Source organism: Grampus griseus (assembly GCF_964374135.1).
Source record: "Grampus griseus genome assembly, chromosome: 9".
Lineage (NCBI taxonomy): Eukaryota > Metazoa > Chordata > Mammalia > Artiodactyla > Delphinidae > Grampus > Grampus griseus.
Window position 1 is genome coordinate 87670039 of NC_139003.1, and position 21967 is coordinate 87692005.

Sequence of the window (21967 nt, forward strand, 5' to 3'; positions counted from 1 at the left end):
AGTAGATAGCGCTGGTTTTATATTATAATAAAAAACACTCATCCGTCTGGCAAAAATTTAGGAAACAAAGATTTCTTTTTTCAAAGATACTTTTATGTTGAGGATGCGGCTGCCATCAGGCTTCGTAAACTTGCCTCACGGGAATCCTGCCCCCCACCCCGCACACCTCCACTTTGTTAACAACAAGATGCTACGGCAATGATTTATTCCCAGTTGACTAAGTCCCTAGCATTAGATATGTCCCCAAGTCTCAAAATGGCTCTAAGAGTCTGCCTTGAATCATTATCCTCCACTGCTGTTTAAGAGGAGACATGCACAAACTGGTAGTCAGTTAATGCAGCCAGGAAAATTAACTCGTCACAAAGAGCCACAAGTAACAATACTTCAAAAATGAAGAAAACATAAGTTTAGCCTCACTTTTTTTTTTGTAATATAAATTTATAAATGCAGAAGTACGGAATGCACTTGCAACATGAAGAGTTAGGTTCCCTCAATAAATACTTTCTCACTCATCAGTCTGGTGAAGAATAACTTGCTAGCACTGGAAAGTACAAATAGACAAATCATACATTTAATACATTTGGCCCCGGTGGGGGCAAAAGATTCTTTAGAAATTAGCCAGCTGAAAGGGTAATTTACCAGGAGGGTTCTAATCTTTTTTTAACCTCTGCAATGTGACAGACATCATTAAAATACCAGGGCTAAAATACAATTTTCCACCTTGTTTCCACTGCCAGATACAGGACGAATGTCATCCACATTCCCGTGGTGGAGTAGGGTGGCTTTTCTCTATCCCGTTCTTTTCCATCCAGAAAGCACGCTGGAAGGCAAGTGAGTGGTGCTACTGTAAGAATAACCTTGATGCCAGTCTAACATGGTCAATCAGTCATACAATTGGACACGCCATCATATTATCTCACGCCCAGTCACGACACACCTTTTCTGAGGATCTCTCATTCACTTAGTTTCTCACCTTCAGCAGGGCCAACATTCTCATTTGCATTCAGTTTAAGTATTTATTTCATTTATTAACATAACCAGTAGAACTGAGTGTTTTAAAATATTTATTATATTTCGTTCTAGAAATGATGGTACAATTACGTCACACACCTTTGGGAAGGCATATTTATGCTTTCACACCAGAGCAAAGTTTTATGCATGGCCAGAACTGGAAATACCTAAGCCGTGAATAACAAAGGATAATGCTGTTGATAGGAGGAGCCCTTGTAAGTTTTCAAAAGCTTTCTTCTCTATCATTTATTTTCGGGCAGATATCAATCAGTCCAGTGGAAGGAGTTCTGAACATAAAAGGCACCTAGAATAAAAATTAGACCTTAACTAACAAAAAGAGGTGCACATGTTTACATCAAGAAACAAAAAGCCCTATTGATGCAACTCTCCTGCAAGCCAATGATAATAATAAATGCAAAAGCTATTGCAACTGAAGTCTATAAACACTTACCTGAACCTGGTTCATGAGCTGGATAATGACAATCACTTGGTGTTTTTAAACTTGTGGATGTTTTATCACCATTTAAACAAACATGAGTACTGTTATTTATATTCACAGGTTCTAGGGGGAAGGCTCACTCTAATTATTTATCCATAGCCAAGATTTGTTTTGCTTTCTCTTAAAATCCACTGCTATGTACTCCATTGATGGATGCGTTAAAAATCACTGTTGTCAAAAAAAAAAAAATTACTGTTGTCCTTCGAAGAATGTAGCAAAACCTAACACTGCTACTTTAAACCAAATTCCTTTAAATGATTATAAAGCCAGTAAAGCTGACGTTTTACTATGATTTAAGCACCTGAAATATATTCTAACCAACTGATATTCTCTGAGCTAGAATCAGGATCCTCAAAATTTGTATGTATGTACAAATACTGCAAATTAAGCTAATAAAAACTTGGAAAAATACAAACAGCTTTTTTAGTACAAAGATCCAAAATCCACATAGGGGTCTGTACTAAGAGGAAAATGAACAGGAAGCCAGCAAACGTGTCTGCATTTTCTAATCTGGAGACAAAGGCCTCAGCGGAGCCAGGTGGTATTCAGCTGGGTCTGGTTCTTGATGCTGGTATCCATTTTTAGCACTTCGCGAATGGCCATGGTCGCGTAGGTAGAAGGAGGGAGAGAAAAATCCATCTTCAGAGCTCTGTATTTGCCTTCTGCCAGGCAAGAAAGAACAGTCAGAAAGTAAGGCAGCTGCAGACAGACTGGGGCGAGTCACATAATCTCTATACAGATAAAAGAACTGTGCTCCTTTCTTCAGCCTACTTCCCATGGGGCCTCAGAAAATGAGGCATGGAAGTAAGAGGTCTGTGAGTGAAGGATCCAGCTGAATCCCTATAGTAATTCTACCTGGAACCTTCATAGAAAGGGTAGGTGACAGAAGAGCATAGGAGAGAAACACACGTAAAATGAAAAAAAAAAAAAATTTACAGTACAGGGTGAAAACAGACAAAGGAATGGCAACAAGAATTTGACAATGAAAAGGCATTTCTAGACTCTCTTGCTGGGTTTTCACTTAACTTTGTTAACTCTCTATGGGAGTGGGGAGGATATTCAATCACCTAATATCACAACCTTCTATAATGTTCATTCATTTTCAGTGGGAAATACTCTTTTAATCACTGACCTCCAACTGTAATCATAAAACTAAGATGACAAACACAAAATAGAAATCATAGAACGGGTTGAGAGATGGTGGTGATTATAAGATTTTTTTTTTAAATATGTTTTTGTATGAGAAAACATTTCAAAGTTGACACAGAACTGATGGCTGAGTAAACTTACCAGAAGCAAACACTGGTGGTGGTTTCCCTTCTAGGTTGTCCACATCTGTGTTGAAGAGTGGAATTTTAGGATCATCATATGCAACGACTTCCCTTTGAAACACATAAAGAAAAGTGTGAATGTGAATTTCCATAACAGGCACTAAGTTACTCATCACCATTTGTTCAGCAAGGAAAACACACAGGCCTAGTGTAAATAATTCTAGGTGGGAGTATTCAATAACAGAATACGGCCATATTTTATAGAGAAATACTATATAGCAAGGTGACAGATGATGCCAGCCTATGGTAAAAATAAAAAATGTTTCCCTAGGATGGAAATTCCTTTTGTATGTAGTTGGTAAGTAGTAAACTTCACTTGGCAGAGATGCAACTGAATTAATCACAGCATCTGTACTTTCTCCAGGGCGGTTATCACCACTAACACCACCATGTTGCTGTGAGAAACTGCTCTCTGGCAAGATGGAGGCCAACTCTGTCAGCCTCTTCCCACAATCCAGAGAAGAGGAGGGAAAAGGAAAAGGGAGAAGAGATGGAGAGAAGGAAGAGAACTTCCTGACAGTGGGCAACTAGTCCAGGGTTTAATTGTTTAAATTATCAAATAAAGCTTTACATAATACTAGGTATTTAAAGTATTTTAAAATGGGTAATACAAGTATCTTTTTCTCTCTAGAAACATGATAATGAAACAACCATATCAGTGTGGAACTCAGAGCTAATTCTGAGTAAGGTAACTTGAAAATCTCAGTTTTTTAGGAATAGGGAAAAAGTTCATTCTCTGCACATCTCTTCAATAATTTAGCAATGTCAGTAAGATGTAAACTTAGCCACTTTCACTATATATTTGAATTCATTTATCTCCTGATAATTTGAAAAATACCAGGTAGTAGCAGTAATGAGAATAGTATTCAATAACAGCAATAACACTTTTATGCCAGGCTGTAAGCAATGAAAAATATTTATATAATGAAAAAGGTTAAAATCTAGTAGTTCAGTTCTATTTCATTCCAGACTATTACTCACCAGCTGACATTCTGCGGACGAATAATGATCTTTCGGTAGGCCCCTGATAAGGAATAATCTCTAATTTTGTGTCTCATGTTGTCAATATCAAGATTGTCCGCTGTGAGCATTTCCCTGTAGGCTTCACTAACTAATATAAAACAAAATCAGTTGGAATGCAGCATGTCAGCAAGCTACCTTGAACTATAGAGAGTAACATAAATTGTCACCTTAACAAAATTAATCATCTCAATTTAACAATCCAATCTGTTCTCTGGAATTAAAACGTACTGACTTACTAACTAGTACTAGGTGTCTCCCGTTTAGGTTTGGTCGACTTGTAGGTTATTTTTGCAACCAGGCACAGTATCTGGGGCTAAGGGTCCCAAGATGGCTACAAAAGGCCATTTCATCAGAAGTTACTCAACTACAATGTATATGTACTCAGAGTTGGAAGAGACCACATACAGAGCCTCTAACTCCTTCCGGAAGAAGGTAGTTATAAATAAATGTATAAAAATAAGAGACCTGGGAACATCATCTGGCTCACCCTCGCACCTGATGTAGAAACTTTTTTACAACACCAGAGAGAGACAGTCATCCAGCCTTTGCTTTCACGTTGCCATTTACAGGGAGCTACCACTTTGTGAGGCACGCAATTATTGGAAAATTTTTTCTGTGCCATGCTGAAATATGTCTTCGTGTGACTCCTGTCAACTGCTTTGGAACACAGATTAATTGCTTTCTTCCACATGTGTTCGTAAGTACTGGGCCTTTAAGCCATGATCTCCTCTAGACCAACAAGTTCCTCCAACCGTCCCTCCTTTGATATTTCTGTACTCCCCACTGACCCCGCATCTGCCTTGGGTAACAGGCTTACGTTAATAGTAACACCGGATACTTTTCATGTAGACTACCACCAAACTGGCCTTTTCCATCTGTACACTTGATCTTTGAACGTAAACATGAGAATTTACATTTAACCCTATTAAATGCCCTCTGCAGTTCTTTTTAAATACTTATTTTCCATATAATTAATATTAACTATTTTGGGTTATACTACTTGCAAATATGATAAGCAGATTTCTTTACTCACGTCATTCGTAAAAAACGTTGGTTAGACCAGGGTCAAGGAAAGGCTCTCTCACGACCCACTTGTGAGGACAGCAGGGATCCCTAACTGAGCACTGCTGACACCAAGTGTGCCTACGTCATGAATCCACATGCCTGAACCACCACCCAGCCAGTCTGTGAGCCCCTGTCTTGGCCACGAGGTCTCCACAATCGACTCTGTCAAAGGCTAAGCTGAATGTATGTTTTAACTGATACTAACTAACCCAAAGTTTCTGACCTTGAGAGGTACCAGAAAGAAGAAAAGAATGCTTTCTTTTTCTCTCCTGGAAAGAGGGCAAGTGTGGCTCCAAGCATCTCAGTGCCTTCCTTCTCTACCTCCTGGTACTGGTCTCCGGTTCCTCGCTGCACCACCTGTGCCATCCACGCAGCACAGGCAGGCCACCCCACCCTTGTCTACCGCCCTTATTCATTCTCCCTGCTCTTGTCTAATCCTTTTCCCTCCAGGAGGCCAACCTCACACAGCAGTCTGATTAGTCAACATGTAAATGGCAGACTACCACTCAACTCTTTTATAAGTATTTGCCTTATCAAAGAAGGGTGTTAATCCTAATCATTCTGTAATTTCAAGGAATATAACGTTGATAAGTAAACTAATTCTGGGCTCTTGAGAGAAAAGATGTTTTAACAGGAAAACACCTCCGACAGACCAGCCCTGGTGAGGAGTAAACTTCCAGGGTCAGTTCCACCAGGGTAGTCCCATGCTCAGGGCTGTTTTCTTTTTTACAATTTCTGAATCCTTCAACAGTAAAAGTTCCAATTCCCCTGTCAAAATGGCATCCATGAAGGTACAGAAGTAATTCTTATCAGCCTCTGGGAAATGGGAAATAAGGGTAGGGAATACTAAGATTCCAGTTTGTAAACTTCTGAGCCCACTGACTCTTGAAACACAATGAACAGGTATTACTTAACACGGTTTAAAAAAAAAAAAAAGGTTAAAAAAAGCAACGTTAAAGTATAATTATCCATTCTCTTTCTCAATGACTCTTTCCAAACCCTTCCATCCTTAGTAAGAATTAGTGAATTTCAGAAATTTTAAATAACAGTGCCAATAATAACAGCCACAACAATAAGGATACCAACACTATCACCATCACCACCACCTCCACCACCTGGTTTCTTAATTTAAATCATCCATCTGAATGCATCTATTTCAGGGAGACTTTTATAAGCAAACACGGCTTATGTATGTTTGAAATCTAAACATTTTTTTTCAAGTCGGATGGAAATTAAGGTTCTAAAATCATATTTAAAATACGGATTTTTTTTCCCCTCTCTCGACTCTTGGCTGCCAGTGGCTTAATTATGTCCGACTTTAACTATCTTCCCCGGAGGGAACTTACTTTTATGCTGGGGGTAGATAACATCAAAACCAGGCAAGGGCATTACCACATCATGGATGGAGTAATTATTAACATCGTCTTCCTCAATACAGGTAACTGCAGCTGAAAATATACCAATGGATAAATTAAGAAGAATTAAGAAAACAGGCAGTATTTCCACAAGCCCAACCTTCTAAAATTACACATCTAAGCAATCAGAAATGCAAGCGTGCCCAGGTTCACTGCCCCATGAAGCTTAGAGAAATTAATTTGGAATATATACCTTTCTGTCTTTTCTATTCTACCCGAAAAATAAATACCGTGGATTCAGAAAAAGTAGAAAACTAAAAATAATCTATTTCTCAGCTGCACCCTCACGTTTTAGGACTCCTGGCTTTTAGCTTCTTTTTCCTCATCAGACAACACTACAAAATACTATTTGGAAAGTCATCACAGATGAATGCATTTTGCTAAAAGCATAAACAATGGGGGAAAAAAACCCCGTCTGTATTTAGAGGATGAAATGTGGTGGAACAGGGGACATTAAAATACACCAGATGTGATCAATATTGGGTGAGGAAAAATTAAATCAGGAAAAGATTAATTAAAATTTCCATACAAATGAAAAGCTTAGTGCATTTACTGGGCACACCTGCAGATGAGCAGACTGTCTCCAGGAAGTAGCCAGGAAGAAACGGACTTTGGAAACAGACTTGATTTGATTCCCAGACTTCTCTCTCCCTTTTTAATTTTTTTAAAAAATTAATGTTTATTTATTTTTGGCCACACTGAGTGGCATGTGGAATCTTAGTTCCCCGACCAGGGATCAAATCCACGTCCCCAGCAGTGGAAGCGCGGAGTCTTAACCACTGGCTCGCCAGGGAAGTCCTAGCCTTCTCTTTTTTTTTTAACCAGCTGTGGAACTTGGGGTAAGTGACTGAACCTCGTGTGAGGAACAGAGAGAATGCTTCACAGTAATACTGAGTTTTAAACTAGAAGATGCAGGTAAAGGGCTTACTTAGCAGAAGGCCCAGCACACAGTAAGGGCTCAACAGCAGATGGGACTGTTTGCATGTCTTATGAACATTTCAGGCACAGAGTGTGCACTAAATGTCTACGATATCACAGCCCCATGTAAAGTGCACTCCAGTCTTGTGTTGACTTAAAGAAACTCTTTAAGACTGGCCAACGACAGCAGGGAGGCTGAAGTGCACCCAGAAGTGTAGAGAAGTATCAGCTAGACCCAGATCAGGGTTTGCAAAGGGATCTTAGGCAACACTTAGTCCAAATCTTATCCTAGTTGAGGAAATGGAAGCCCGGAGAGAGTCAGGTGCATATTTTCGAATCAGATGCCTATTTTTCATTACATATGACAGATCCATACCAGTCAGTCTGAGCTTACAATGTCTTTCCCTTTCAAGCTTACCAGACAGCTATCTTAACCAGCAGCCAGGCTGGATGTTAAGTACTAGTGTCAAATAACTGAACCCAAGTTTGGGTGAGCAAGGATGGTGTCTGCCCTTTTACCTCCTTTGAGAACAAGGTCCCCCGGGACAGGGTTCAGTCCGTACTCTTCAATCCTCTTGCTCACCATGTTGTTCCACACATAGCTCTGATAGCTATGAATATACATTAAGCGATTGTTTCTTGGTATCTGACGGGATAAAAATAAAAAACAGGCAAGAGAAAAAAATATATACATTCCAAATATTAAAAGTACTGTACTTTCCAAGACATCCCACTTGTTTAGTGGTGCCCCTAGTCCAAGAAACTCGTAACTTCAATCTCCCATTTTTCTAACAGCCTATAGAAACAGTAACTGACACACAGCCACCAATTTTAGAGACGGAAGCTCTCAGACTAGGGGGTGTTCATGATCAGCAGCAGCTGCAGCGGCTCCCGTTTTGCACCCACAGTTCAGACGTTCATGTGAAGAAAGCAAGTGCTTTGGAATTTATACCCTAAATCAAAGATACAGACTTCAAACTCAAGGAATTTACACCTCAATCATAGAGCTAACAGTGCTTTCTAATTCTATGGAAGGAGAAAGCCTGTATGACTGAACTGACGACTAATTTCCTGCAGCAGGAATCCTGATTTTTTTGTACATCTGGGGGAGAGTAATCAAGACTTACAGTTAGGAGTTAAACTTTAGTCTATCTGTACTATAGTACACAAACACCAGTATAGGCTACACTTACCATGATGCTACCCAGTCTTGAATCACCACAGAGAAACCACACTAAAATGTAGTCATTTAGATCACTTACTGCGCAACCCTCTCACTGAAGCAGGTTACAGCTCTGATGCTACAGAGACTAAGAAATGAACTCTATGATGGGTTCTGAATTTCTCAAATACCAAGATACTTTTTAAATTTCCTCGTAGGTATTTTCCACACAGATGCTTTCCTCGTGCCTTGCATGTTAACAACCACTGCCCCACTGCCTGCACCCACCACCCTCCCCTATCACCACCCAGGGTCTCAGCAAGGATCCCGCAGGCAACACCCCTCTCAGAGATCGCCAAAGGATCCTTATTTACCTTCTGTTCTTCCAAAATTTAGTAAAATATTTAAAGATAAAAAGTTCAAAGCATTGAGCCACCTCGAGTCAGTGCCTGACTTCACAAATTGCACTCACTATGCCAAATGCAGAGACTATATTCTTCAGTCCGTATTTTGAAAGTCCTCGGAGAAGCTGCCCTTCCACACACCTTTTGACAGGTAGTTTTCGGAGGGCAGCGGCTGGGTCTTTGGTCTTCGCCCATTCCTCCCTGCATTTAACCAAGTACCCCTTTTCAGCTGGTGGGGGGAAAAAAAGCTGTGATTAAACAATTTATCCAAAAGACAGTTCTATAACTTAAAACACTTCACAGAGAACACAAAATTAGAAAGTGCTATTTGTAAGAGAGATACTCTGAAGCGCTTTTGGTCACCTGAGAATAATCATCAGAAAGTGAAAAGATGGGAAGGGCAGAAAGTTTACAGAACTAGATGGCTTTCAACATGCTACCACCCCAGGACTTAAAGCCAATGACTGTTCATTATCAAGCTGACTCAACATCAGACAAAACCTTGGTAGTCCTTTCTTCCTTCCCTCTCTTTTTCTATTGTATTGTCAAATTTAATGGGTTACTTTCCATAAAATTAGATAACCTTATCTCTTTTAACTTGCAAATGAATAATTATCCAAAGTGGGCATAATTATTTTGCTGATTTGTAAAGTGGTACTTAAATCCTTTTCCATACAGTATGACATTAGTTTTTAATGAACTCTCCAAACTTAAAAATCCTCAGTGTGTTTTTGCCAAGTTTTTATATTGTATTACATTTTGCTTTAAAAAATAACCACCAGTGAAATCTGTTTGGATTCCTATATGTTCAGAGATTTAATACGGCATGGAGAAAAGGAAATGAATGTATTCATTTATGAATTAATAAATTAGATGAGCTAAAGACCTGAAAATAAGATATAAATTATAAATCTCAAATATATACATAAAACTTGTGTAAAAAAAGACATAAACTATACTTTTTACTTTAAAAACAGTTTTAAAAATTCTGAAATAATGATCGCAATTTGTACCTATACTTCAATTCAAAGCAATTCCACGAATACCTAGTCATATATTCTTTTTTTTTTCTTAAGATTATTTTTATTCTCACCTCCAGAACGGGGTTTCAATATTAAATCCATGACTTCAGCCCAGGAATTTTGTAGTATAGCTCTAAAATTAAACAGCATGTATATTACTTAATTTTGCATTAAGATGAATTTTATTTGCCCAAGCCTGTGGAGTAACAAACCATATTAACTTTATATATTTTATTAAACTTAAAATAAGCAGAAAAACTAATATAACACAGGTTTCAAATGTAAATGTCAAAAGAACTTAAGAGAAGAAAATTAAAAATATAATGTTTACTCATAACATTTAATATCATTTCACAGTTTTAGAAAGCTGTTATAGTATAAATACTACCTAGTCATGCTTTAAGCTGTTATACATGGTATTATCTGTATAAATCAAAGTTGTCTTTATATACTAAAACTTATTTGAAACTTCTCAAAAAGTCTCCCATGTTAAATACTTTCTTGCCTAGATAAAGAGAATAAATACAATTTATCCTTCTCTATTATTCTTGCCAAAATGGAAGTATCTTTACATTTGCTGATTATAAGTTATACATGCTTCTTTAAAATTAAACAGTACATAAGAAAGGTTACCTGATATCTAACCTTTAAAAAATAAACACTGTTAACACTTCAGAGAGTAGTTTTCAAGACTTATTTGATCTTTAAGTGTATGCAGTTTTTTCTTTAACTTTTATTATACTCTCTTTTATCACACAGAGGTTGTATTTCATGTATCATATCTGAACTTTTTTTTTTTTTTTTTTTTTTTTTTGGCTGAACCGCAAGGCTTGTGGGATCTTAGTTCCCCCACCAGGGACTGAACCCAGGCCCTAGGCAGCGAAAGCGCACAGTCCTAACCACTGGACTGCCAGGGAATTACCCCCTTCTGCCTGAGCTTTTAACCCTAACACTGCCTCAAAGAGGTAGAGGAAATACTACATGATATTTTTCATTTTGTGCTCTTAAAGATGCATGAACAAATGCAACTTCATGGAGTCAGCTGCTGAACCATGGACTGGTTCAAGAAGAGCCCCTCTATTCTCAGTGCTGCACCTGACCAACTAGTGAGCCTGGGCAGGCTCCCTAAGCCGAGATTTCATCTTTGCTAAAATAAAGGATTTGAAGCACCAGGAAGAACATGAACTAAACCTCTCAGATCACTTCCAACTCAGACTTCCACAGTTCTAACTGCCAGGTGAATAATTATTTAGGTAACACAGTCTCTGCTGGACAGAAGGAGAGCATAAGTAAGTTTATAAACCCAAGTATTTATTGATGGCATTCCCACTCTAGCTCGGCCGTACAGGGATTTCCTGTTATCTCAAAGCTAATCAGAGAGTTCTTAAAATAAATTTTACTTGCTAATTGCACCCTATACCACTTTCTTTAAAGGATGGGGGAAGGGCAGGTACAAGTTTAAGAAACTAGGAAGCACTTGTTAACAGAGATCATAAACTACACCATCTCCTTCAGGCTACTTTGGGTCTGAGTTACCCAAATGCTACTGCTGGGTCACTTACTGAGCCAAGATTTACCTGTAAAAAAGAAAATAAAATAGAATCTCTGGATGGGCTATCAGGAGAGAGAGAAAAACTTTACTTTTCAAGTTATATCTTTTTGAACTCTGATTTATTTTTTCACCGTGTGCATGTATTATCATAAAACAGAAGGAGGCTGTGGATCAGTTGGTCATCCAAAAGGATGAGACACACTGCTTTGTTTGGCCCAGATTTCCATTTTTTCTAGGAAATCTAGAAATAATTAAAAACACCACCAACAAAAAACATCCTGCTTCTTTTTTTTTTTTAAGGAGAGAGCTCTTTTAGACGAAAGTTAAGAAATTAAATACAAACCTTCCAACTTGATATGTGGGGACGGCTGTGGTTCCAAACCTTTGCATTCCATAGTAGTTAATAAATCCAATCTCCTTGAGAGAGTTCATGGCTTGTTCCACTTGGTCGTCAGTTCCAGTAATATTTCTGTAGGGGCCCAAATTACCCAGAGAAAAAAATGTACAGGCCAACACATTCAGGGATGCATATCACAAGTGACATGGCTTGGCTTCTGTGCCTTTCCCTTGCCCCCTGCAGCTTTCTACCTCCTGAGGACACTGTCTTTTTAAAAAATTGTGACATATACACAACACTAAATTTACCTTTTTAGCCATTTCTAAGTATGCAATACAGTAGCATTAAGTACATTCACAATGTTGTGCAACCTTTACCACTATCTTCATCTTCGCAAATCTAAACTCCGCACCTACTGAACAGTAGCTCTCCATCTCCCCGCCCGCACCTTATACCCCAGGTTACTTTTATTCTACAACCTACGTCTATGAATTTGCCTATTCTAGGTACTGAATATGAGTGGAATCATAGGCCGTCTTTTGCATTTCAAGGAGACAGCTTCTTTTCAAAGGTGGTGCTGAGTTTTTAGAGGGGTGGGCGTGTTGGTACAAACACTGCAGCTGTGTTTGCTCTCCCAGCCTCATTGGGCCCCACCCCGCCTTCCCGGCTGCCACAGGCATCTGCACCAGCTCACTGGGATTAACAACTGTTCTGAACAGACTCAAGGTGACACAGCAAGACCCTCTCTGGTCTGCATTCATACCCACAGCTCTTTACCTGAGGACAACAGTGAAGTGATTCCCTTGAAGCTCTCCCAATTTCAGAGGGTTTTTCTGATAGCTGAAATTCCCTAGCTTAAAGTTCATCAAGCACTTATTCAAGTGGGCAAGTCTTTGTGCAGTTATTCTAAAAAATACGAAATAAAAAAAGGAGCAGAAAGAGGGTCATGAGCTATCGCTTGGCTGAAATGGTCTAGGACACTTTACTACAGAAAACAGCAGCTTGAAATGAGACTACACACTATGACGATGGAAAAGAAAGGCACCGCAGCTGGTGGGGTGAGCCTACCTTTCATTTGCCTCTGGAATGTTCCTCCAGCATGAGGACACCTGTTCCTATTGGAATGATGTAACCTGGGCCATATTTATATTCTTAGAGCCTCATGTTACTTACATACTGATAATGGAACAGTATCATCTGTGAAATTTTCTAGTTTTTGTGAGGGAAGAGGGGTGAGAAAGGGAGCAGAGAGCAATCCCTACAGGTAAAAAGATAGTTATTAAGCATTAAAAAAGTCATATTTTCATTTTTGTCCCTCAGAAAAGTATTGTAAACTCACTACAGAAAACTTGGAAAAATACAGAAAAGTACAGAACAAGAAAAAAAAAAATTCAGTTTCATCACCTGAAAAAAAAATCTGTTAATATCTAACTTTGAATTTCCTCCCATTCTTTCTTTCTTAAATTCATGTCAAATATATTTATATAATATTTATCTTTATCTGACTATATATATGTAGTCAGAATCCTACCATAATCTGTACCCTCCTGCTATAATTTAAATGGCATGATAAAATTTTCATGAAAAACTTCTTAACTTCTTTAATAGTAATACACATAGAAAAAGAAATACAGTACTGAAAGGCCTCTGTTCTATCTCTATCCCTCAATACCCCTCCCCACTGGCAGCCAATATTAAAAGTTTCTTGTCTATTCTTCTAGTAACACATTCTGTACACACAGGTATACCTATTGTCTTCTCTCTTTTTGGAATTTCTTTGTAAGCTTTTAATACATATGTTACATATACAGAAAAGTGCACAGATCGTAAGTGTTCTGCTTGACGGATTTTCACAAAGTGAACACAACCATGTAACTAGCATCCAGATCTTCCCTTTCAAAAAACAATTTTTGTTACATTATGAATTGTTCAGCATCTTGCTTATATTCACTGAAAAAATGCATATTACAGACTTGGCTTATGCATACAGTCCTTCTAGAGCTGCCTCACTCTGTGTACAGCTTCAAAGAATGGCTGCTGCACTGCCTGGATCCTTTCTCTGACCTTTATCTGACCAGTCCCCTGTGATGGGCATTTAAATTGCTACCCATCTTTTGCTATTACAATCCATTCTATAACACATACCCTCGTATAGACTTCTTGGTGCATCTACATAAGTGAATGATTCAGATAAACCCCTAGAATTAGAAGGCAGGGATCTTAAATTTTAACGCCTATTGCCCTCCAAAACAGTTACACCAATTCACACTCACACCATTAATATGTAAGTGACTACTTCCTCAGGCCTGTGTCTCCTCACACAGGATGTTATAAACCTTTTTGAGCTCTGTCAGGCTGATAAGTTAAAAATGCTATCTTGGGGCTTCCCTAGTGGTGCAGTCGTTAAGAATCTGCCTGTCAGTGCAGGGGACACAGGTTCGAGCCCTGGTCTGGGAAGATCCCACATGCCGCGGAGCAACTAAGCCCACACGCCACAATTACTGAGCCTGCGCTCTAGAGCCCGAGAGCCACAACTACTGAGCCCACGTGCCACAACTACTAAAGCCCACGCACCACGACGAAGAGTAGCCCCCTGCTCACCGCAACCAGAGAAAGCCCACACAGCAACGAAGACCCAACGCAGCCAAAAATAAATAAATTTATTTATTTTTAAAAAATGCTATTTTGATTTTTATCTGAATGCTTCTTACTATGAGAGAAACTAAACATTTCTTCATTATCTTGACTGTGAAGTACCTGTTCGTCCTACTACTTATTTTTCTATTGGATTGTTAATATTCTTCTGTTTTCATATATTAAGGAAATCTACCCTTTACCACATAGCTTGCAAATATTATCTCCCATTTTGTGAGTTTATTCATAATATTTTACACTTTAGAAAATTTCCCAACTTCATGTTAAAAAAAATCAAACTGGAGAAAATTGCCAACACTATAACGAAAGGTCTTATACCTCACCTGTAGATTTACCAATTGCTAACCATTTCCCAGATTTACTTTACATATATTTCTAGATATATGAACACCCACACATTACACATATGCGCATACATACACACATGCAGGTAAAACCTATGTATTTTTCTGAACCATGTGAGAGTGACCTGCAGACTAGGGACACCTCACCCCTAAAGTGAATGCAGTGTGTCTCCTAAGAACAGCAGGGTCTCCCACGTTTCTAACCACCAGTCACCCTCACAAAGCCAATGTGAATTCAAGGCCACTGATGAGCAGTCCACATCCAATTCACCCAATTCCCCCAATAACATCACTTAGATTTTTTTCTTTAAACCTCCTTAAATTCAGGATCTAATCAAGAACCAGGACAATCATTGTTTCCTCACATTAAGATGCCCACATTTTGGTGGGAATATCACGTAGGTGATGCTGTGGCTTTTTCAGTGTATCGCAGCGAAACGGTACCTCTCTCTCCTTTCCCTTTTTTTAGTTGGTAACCTGTGGGGTGACATTTTAAAAATTCTGTGACTATCCTCTTCCCCCATAGTCTTTCATCCAACTGTTTAGGTACCCGAGGATAATTTTTTATTATTATTATTTTTTCGCTGTGCGGCATGTGGGATCCCAGCTCCCAGAACAGGGATGGAACCCGCACTGCCTGTATTGGAAGCACAGAGTCTTAACCACTGGACCAGCAGGGAAGTCCCCCAAGGGTAATTGTTGGCTGAGGCAATATTACTGTGTTGACTGCGAAAGACTGTTTTCCTATACCCACCATTCCTCCTATGTTAGCATTCTTCTCCAAATAGGACTGTACAGTAAAAATTTTTTTTTTCATTTTCCCATTTAGGTTGTTAGATAATATAGAGCAGAGTTTTCTGTGCTATACAGTAGGTCCTAGTTGGTTATCTTTTCTTTTTAATTTTTATTTTATTTTGATTTAAAAAAATTTTTTATTTATTTATTTATTTTTGGCTGTGTTGGGTCTTCATTGTTGCGTGTGGGCTTTCTCTAATTGAAGAGAGTGGGGACTACTCTTTGCTGCGGTGCGCAGGCTTCTCGCTGTGGTGGCTTCTCTTGTTGCAGAGCACGGGCTCTAGGCATGCGGGCTTCAGGAGTTGGGGCTCGCAGGCTCTAGAGCACAGGCTCAGTAGTAGTGGCGCCCGGTCTTAGTTGCTCCGCAGCATATGGGATCTCCCCGGACCAGGGCTTGAACCCGTGTACTCTGCACTGGCAGGCGGATTCTTAACCACTGTGCCACTGGGGAAGCCCTGGTTATCCATTTTAAATACAGCAGTGTGTACATGTCAATCCCAAACTCCCTAACTATCCCTCCCCCCTCCCCTCCACCCTGGTAACCGTAAGTTCGTTCTCTAAGTCTGTGAGTCTGCTGATTTTCAGTTAGTTGAAATTTAGTTAGTTGCATTTTAGTTAGTTGAATTTTTTCTAAATAGCTCTGGGATTTAAGTCTATTTAGGAAGGGTGTCCCTAGTCAGAGATTATTTTTTTTAAATAGTATCCCCAGATATAAGTAGAGTACTTTTGCAGTTGTTGTTGTTTTTTATGAATTTATTTATTTATTTACTTATTGGCTGCATTGGGTCCTCGTCGCTGCGCGCAGGCCTTCTCCAATTGCGGTGAGCGGGACTACTCTTGGTTGTGGTGGCCTCTACCGTCACGCAGCACGGGCTCTAGGCGCGTGGGCTCAGTAGTTGTGGCTCGCAGGCTCTAGAGTACAGGCTCAGTAGTCGTGGCACATGGGCTTAGCCGCTCCGTGGCATGTGGGATCCTCCCGGACCAAGGCTCGAACTCGTGTCCCCTGCATTGGCAGGTGCAATCCTAACCACTGCGCCACCAGGGAAGCCCCAGTTATTGTTGTTTTAGAGTAAAAAGGGTACTTTTCCTTTTGTTTCCTTCTGGCCAACAGTAGTGACGTACTTTTCGTCATGTCTCATTTACAGCAGTGCTGGCCTCCATGCTGTCCCTAACACACTAATCTTGACTTACTGGTCTTTTAAAGTCTACAATGCTTGTGGCAAAGAAGAAAAGAACTCTGGTACTGGAGTCCCAGGGGCTTTGACTGGCAGTTTCTGTTTACTCTCCCCAGTCAACTACTGATGCCCAAAGTGGCTCATTTAGAGAGGAATGGGAGGAGGTCAAGTTCTCCCGCTCTGCTTTAAATTATGGACTCTCTTCATCGTAGGCAACAAGGAGGTTAAGGAAAGAAGAGGGGAAAGCTGTTCACACACAAGTCAGTAACAGTATCAGCTGCTGCTCAGTGGCTTTGGTTCTGCATTTTAAATTATCAGCATACACGCATCTTTTGGCTTTTTAAAAAAGGTAGATTGAGGAGTATAAATACTACACCCAGGACCTGGTTACAAAAGATAAATATTCATATTACATCTATCTGTAATATCATATATCTCTCTCTCTCCATCTATCTTCGCAGTGACACTGTGGCTGATACCGCCTTTCAAATGGCTTTGTTAATATTTGGCAAAGCTTTGCCTCTTCCAGTGAAGACATATAAAAACTCAGGTAAGGAGTCAATTTAATTTTTTTTTTCAGGTGGCTACTCAGTTATTTCAACAAATTCACTGACTCAAAACTTTTCTTTGGGACTTCCCCGGTGGCACAGTGGTTAAGACTCCACACTCCCAATGCAGGGGGCCAGGGTTCGATCCCTGGTCAGGGAACTATATCCCACATGCATGCCGCAGCTAAGAGTTCACATGCCACAACTAAGGAGCCCACCTGCTGCAACTAATAAATTAAAAAACAAACAAAAAAACCAACACTCTTCTTTGCTTATTTTAAATGCTACTTGCTTACACACTAACTCTGTGGATATATCTGGGTCTGTAATTATTCTAATGCTACCCGTTTATGTGCCAGTATCATATTGCTTTAACTGCTATACTTTTTTGGCCATGCCACGCAGCATGTGGGATCTTCGTTCCCCAACCAGGGATCGAACCCGTGCCCCATGCCTTAGGAGTGTGGAGTCTTAACCAATGGACTGCCAGGGAAGTCCCTACTATACTTCTATAATATGCTTTAAAATATACTGAGGCTGGACAGCTACATGTAAAAGAATGAAATTAGAACATTCTCTAACAACATAAACAAAAATAAACTCAAAATGGATTAAAGACCTAAATGTAAGACCAGATACTATAAAAATCCTAGAAAAAAATATAGGCAGAACATGCTTTGGGCTTCCCTGGTGGTGCACTGGTTAAGAATCCACCTGCCAATGCAGGAGACACGGGTTTGAGCCCTGGTATGGGAAGATTCCACATGTTGCAGAGCAGCTAAGCTCGTGCGCCCCAACTACTGAGCCTGCGCTCTAGAGCCCGCGAGCCACAACTACTGAGCCCATGCGCCACAACTACTGAAGCCCGCATGCCTAGAGCCCATGCTCTGCAACAAGAAGCCACCGCAATGAGAAGGCCGCACAACAGAACAAAGACTAGGCCCGGCTCGCCACAACTAGAGAAAGCCTGCGCACAGCAACGAAGACCCAACGCAGCCATAAATTAATTAACTAATTAATTAATTATTTTAAAAGAACATGCTTTGACATAAATCATAGCACTGTTTTCTTGTGTCCATCTCCTAGAGTAATGGAAACAAAAGCAAAAATAAACGAATGGGATCTAATTAAACATAAAAGCTTTTGCACAGCGTAGGAAATCATAAACAAAACAAAAAGACAACAGACTGGAAGAAAATATTTACAAATGATGCAACCAACGAGGGCTTAATTTGCAAAATATACAAACAGTTTATATAGCTCATTATCAAAAAAAAAAAAACAAAACCAATCAAAAAATGGGCAGAAGACCTAAATAGACATTTCTCCAAAAAAGACATACAGATGGCCAACAGGTACATGAAAAGATGCTCAATCTTGCTAATTATTAAGAGACATGCAAATCAAAACTACAGTGAGGTACCACTTCGCACCAGTCAGAATGACCATTAAAAAGCCTACAAATAACAAATGCTGGAGAGGGTGTAGAGAAAAGGGAACGCTCCTACACTGTTGGTGGGAATGTAAATTGGTAACAGCCACTATGGAGAAGAGTATCGAGGTTCCTTAAAAAACTAAAAATAGAGATGCCATATGATCTAGCAATCCCACTCCCGGGCATATACCCAGAAAAGATGAAAACTCTAATTTAAAAAGATGCATGTGGGCTTCCCTGGTGGTACAGTGTTTAAGAATCCGCCTGCCAAGGCAGGGGACATGGGTTCGAGCCCTGGTCCGGGAAGATCCCACATGCCGTGGAGCAACTAAGCCCGTGCACCACAACTAATGAGCCTGCGCTCTAGAGCCCATGAGCCACAACTACTGAGTCCGCATGCCTAGAGCCCATGCTCTGCAAAAAGAGAAGCCACCGTAATAAGAAGCCCGCACACTGGAACAAAGACTAGGCCCCGCTCGCTGCAACTAGAGAAAGCCCACGCACAGCAACGGAGACCCAACGCAGCCAAAAATAAATAAATAAATATATTTTAAAAAAAAATGATACATGCGCCCCAGCGTTCATAGCAGCGCTATTTACAAGAGTCAAGACATGGAAACAACCTAAATGTCTATTGAAAGATGAATGGCTACAGAAGATGTGGTACCTACATACAATAGAATATTACTCAGCCATAACAAAGAATGAAATAATGCCATTTGCAGCAACACGGATGGACCTGGAGATTATCATACCAAGTGAAGTAAGTCAGACAAAGACAAATATTATATGCTTTTACTTATATGTGGTAAAAAAAAATATACAAATGAACTTATTTACAAAACAGAAACAGACTCACAGACATAGAGAACAAACTTATGGTTACCACAGGGGAAAGGGGGAAGAGAGGAATAAACTGGGAATGTGAGATTAACATACATACAATACTATATATAAAATAAACAATGTCGTACTGTATAGTACAGGGAACTATATTCAGTATCTTGTAAAAACCAATAATGGGAAAGAATCTGAAAAAGAATATATGTGTGTGTGTGTGTCTGTGCGTGTATATACATATATATATATATATATATATATATAAGTATAAAACTGACTTTGCTGTACACCTGAAACAATGTAAATCAACTACACTTCAATAAAAATAAATTAAAAAAAATAAAAACAGGTGGTAAGTTAGAGAAATCGATTACTATAAATCCAGAAATATCTTAGGGTGGAAAGTGTAGTTAAAATGTTTTACTAGTCTAAGCGTACAATTTACCCCACAGCAGAAATCATCATGAGAATGTTTCAATAAAAACATTTTAAAAATAAAAATCTATATGTATTTATACATATATTTTTTATTTTTATAGATATGTCATATATATATACTGAGGCTAATACCCCTTTATTAGTCACTTTTTCCAGAATTTTTATGGCTAGTTCTGTGTCTTTCCCACATTATGATCAGCTTGATTACACTGAAACATTCTATTGGAATTTTCATTAGTATCAGCACAAATTTATACATTTGTTCATTAGAGAACATTTATATGTATCCAAGAACAGGTTATAGCATTCATTAATTCAAGTCCTTTTACATCGATCAATAGCATTTCAAAGTTTCTTCATAGAGAGAGATCTTATACTTTACAAAAATCTTTGTTTCTAGGTATGTTCTTTTCTTTTAAACTTTTTCTGTGTAAAAGAGTTTTTTCCATTATAATTTCTAATTGGCTCTCATCTGAATATTGATTTTTGTACATAATCTTTCCTATCTTGTATAACTTTCAGTCAACTCCTTGCATAGAAACAATAAAATATCAGTAACAAAAACTGCAATTTGGCCTCCTCCCTTATAATTTTTACACCACTTATTTCTTAATTTTGTTTTTTGTATTACAGTATGCCTAGAACAATGATAAATAGTGGTAATAGTGTGGTCATCTTTATTTACTTTGTTCCCAGCTCTAATAAAATGCTCTAGTATTTCACCATTAAACAGGACATTGGTTTTTCATTTGAGACTTTCACACTTTGCCCTTTCCTTTAATAAAGAGCCTTTTTGAAAATTACAAATAATCTAATATGGTCAAAAATAATTCATCAATTGGAATTTACTTATTTAGCCATTCATTTAAGATTTTCCAGTTTGGGTCACCTGGGTTGTTTACAATTTTTCAAAATCACAAATAATGCTGCATAGTGTATCACTGTGCCTAAGAAAGCCGTTTTAAGTTTTTCTGAATTCAGACTTCCTCTGAAAAGACATCTACGCTGAGAACTACCAGAACAAAGAGCGTCTGTGCTTCACTTTGTTGAATACACTTCTCTCTTTACTACTCTGGACTGTGCAGTGTTTTTCAGCCTTGGTCCTTAAGCACATTCCTGCCGGCTCTTGTTATGAGGAGCCATGTTCCAGCTTTGCCTGGAAATACAGGGGTTGGGAGGACCTGGATGCGGCTCCTGGGCCCAGGGCCTGCACGAGAGGCTGTTCTGCCCCAAAGTGCCTGGTCTATCAACCCAGAGCAGCTAATCATGGAAGCAGCCCCACAGAGGTGTGTGCCCCTGCTTTGCAGCCTCTGAATTTCCAACATTACATGAAAAAGTAGTGGGGAAATTTTATCTTACTCCCTTGTTAAAAATATGCTGTTACTGAGTTAAACTGTTTAAAATCCACCGATATAATACCAGTTTGCCATTTCATCTCAGAGAATTCTTGTTTCCTTGCTGAGAATGTCCCCATACTCCCTGAAGACAGTCAATTCCTTGACGCTATCAATCAGTCTTATCTGTTTCCTGGTTCAATATGAGCAGAAACAGCCTGACCAAATTTCTTGAGGAAAAAACATTTGTCATTATTCCATTAATTATTATAAAATGTAGGAAGCTAGCCTGAGAAGTGGGCAAAGCTCATACTCCTTTACCCTCTCCCCTGGCTCTGAATGCCCTGTCCAACCCGAGTACCAAAAAGGTGTAAAGTGGGTCTATACCAGCCTGGGCCAGCTGCTCAGAGGCAGCAGATCCAGGAGAAAAAGGGCACCACATCCTTGACTTCAGATATGTAGGGACAATGGGAGAGCCACAGGGCATAAATTAATCCAGAAACAGTATCCTGGAGTCCAGGCAGGAGAGGATGGAGGTGAACAGAGGGAGAACCAGGAGGACAGAACCCCTCTTTGGTCAGTAACTACTGTTGTAGAAACGAATGGAATATTTAATAAGAGTCAGGAGGAAAGAAGGAATCAGATAAGCAACTTGGCAGCTCTG

General features: G+C 39.3%; 1 protein-coding gene across 4 annotated transcripts in view; it reads right to left on the minus strand.

Annotated features, from left to right (window-relative positions):
* Nucleotides 1–1059: 1059 nt before the first annotated feature.
* PUS7 (pseudouridine synthase 7) overlaps nucleotides 1060–21967 on the minus strand; it is a 54211-nt gene continuing 33303 nt past the window's right edge. For 3 of the 4 annotated variants that reach the window (XM_082662501.1, XM_082662502.1, XM_082662503.1), the window contains exons 8-16: nucleotides 12517–12645; nucleotides 11746–11871; nucleotides 9922–9983; nucleotides 8897–9057; nucleotides 7782–7908; nucleotides 6276–6377; nucleotides 3823–3952; nucleotides 2801–2892; nucleotides 1060–2172 (exon numbers count right to left, since the gene is read on the minus strand). In XM_082662501.1, coding sequence (XP_082518627.1) covers nucleotides 2036–2172; nucleotides 2801–2892; nucleotides 3823–3952; nucleotides 6276–6377; nucleotides 7782–7908; nucleotides 8897–9057; nucleotides 9922–9983; nucleotides 11746–11871; nucleotides 12517–12645 — 1066 coding nt within the window. In that variant the 3' untranslated portion in view covers nucleotides 1060–2035. The remainder of the gene's footprint in view (nucleotides 2173–2800; nucleotides 2893–3822; nucleotides 3953–6275; nucleotides 6378–7781; nucleotides 7909–8896; nucleotides 9058–9921; nucleotides 9984–11745; nucleotides 11872–12516; nucleotides 12646–21967) is intronic. The other variant, XR_014297236.1, reaches the window with a different exon arrangement.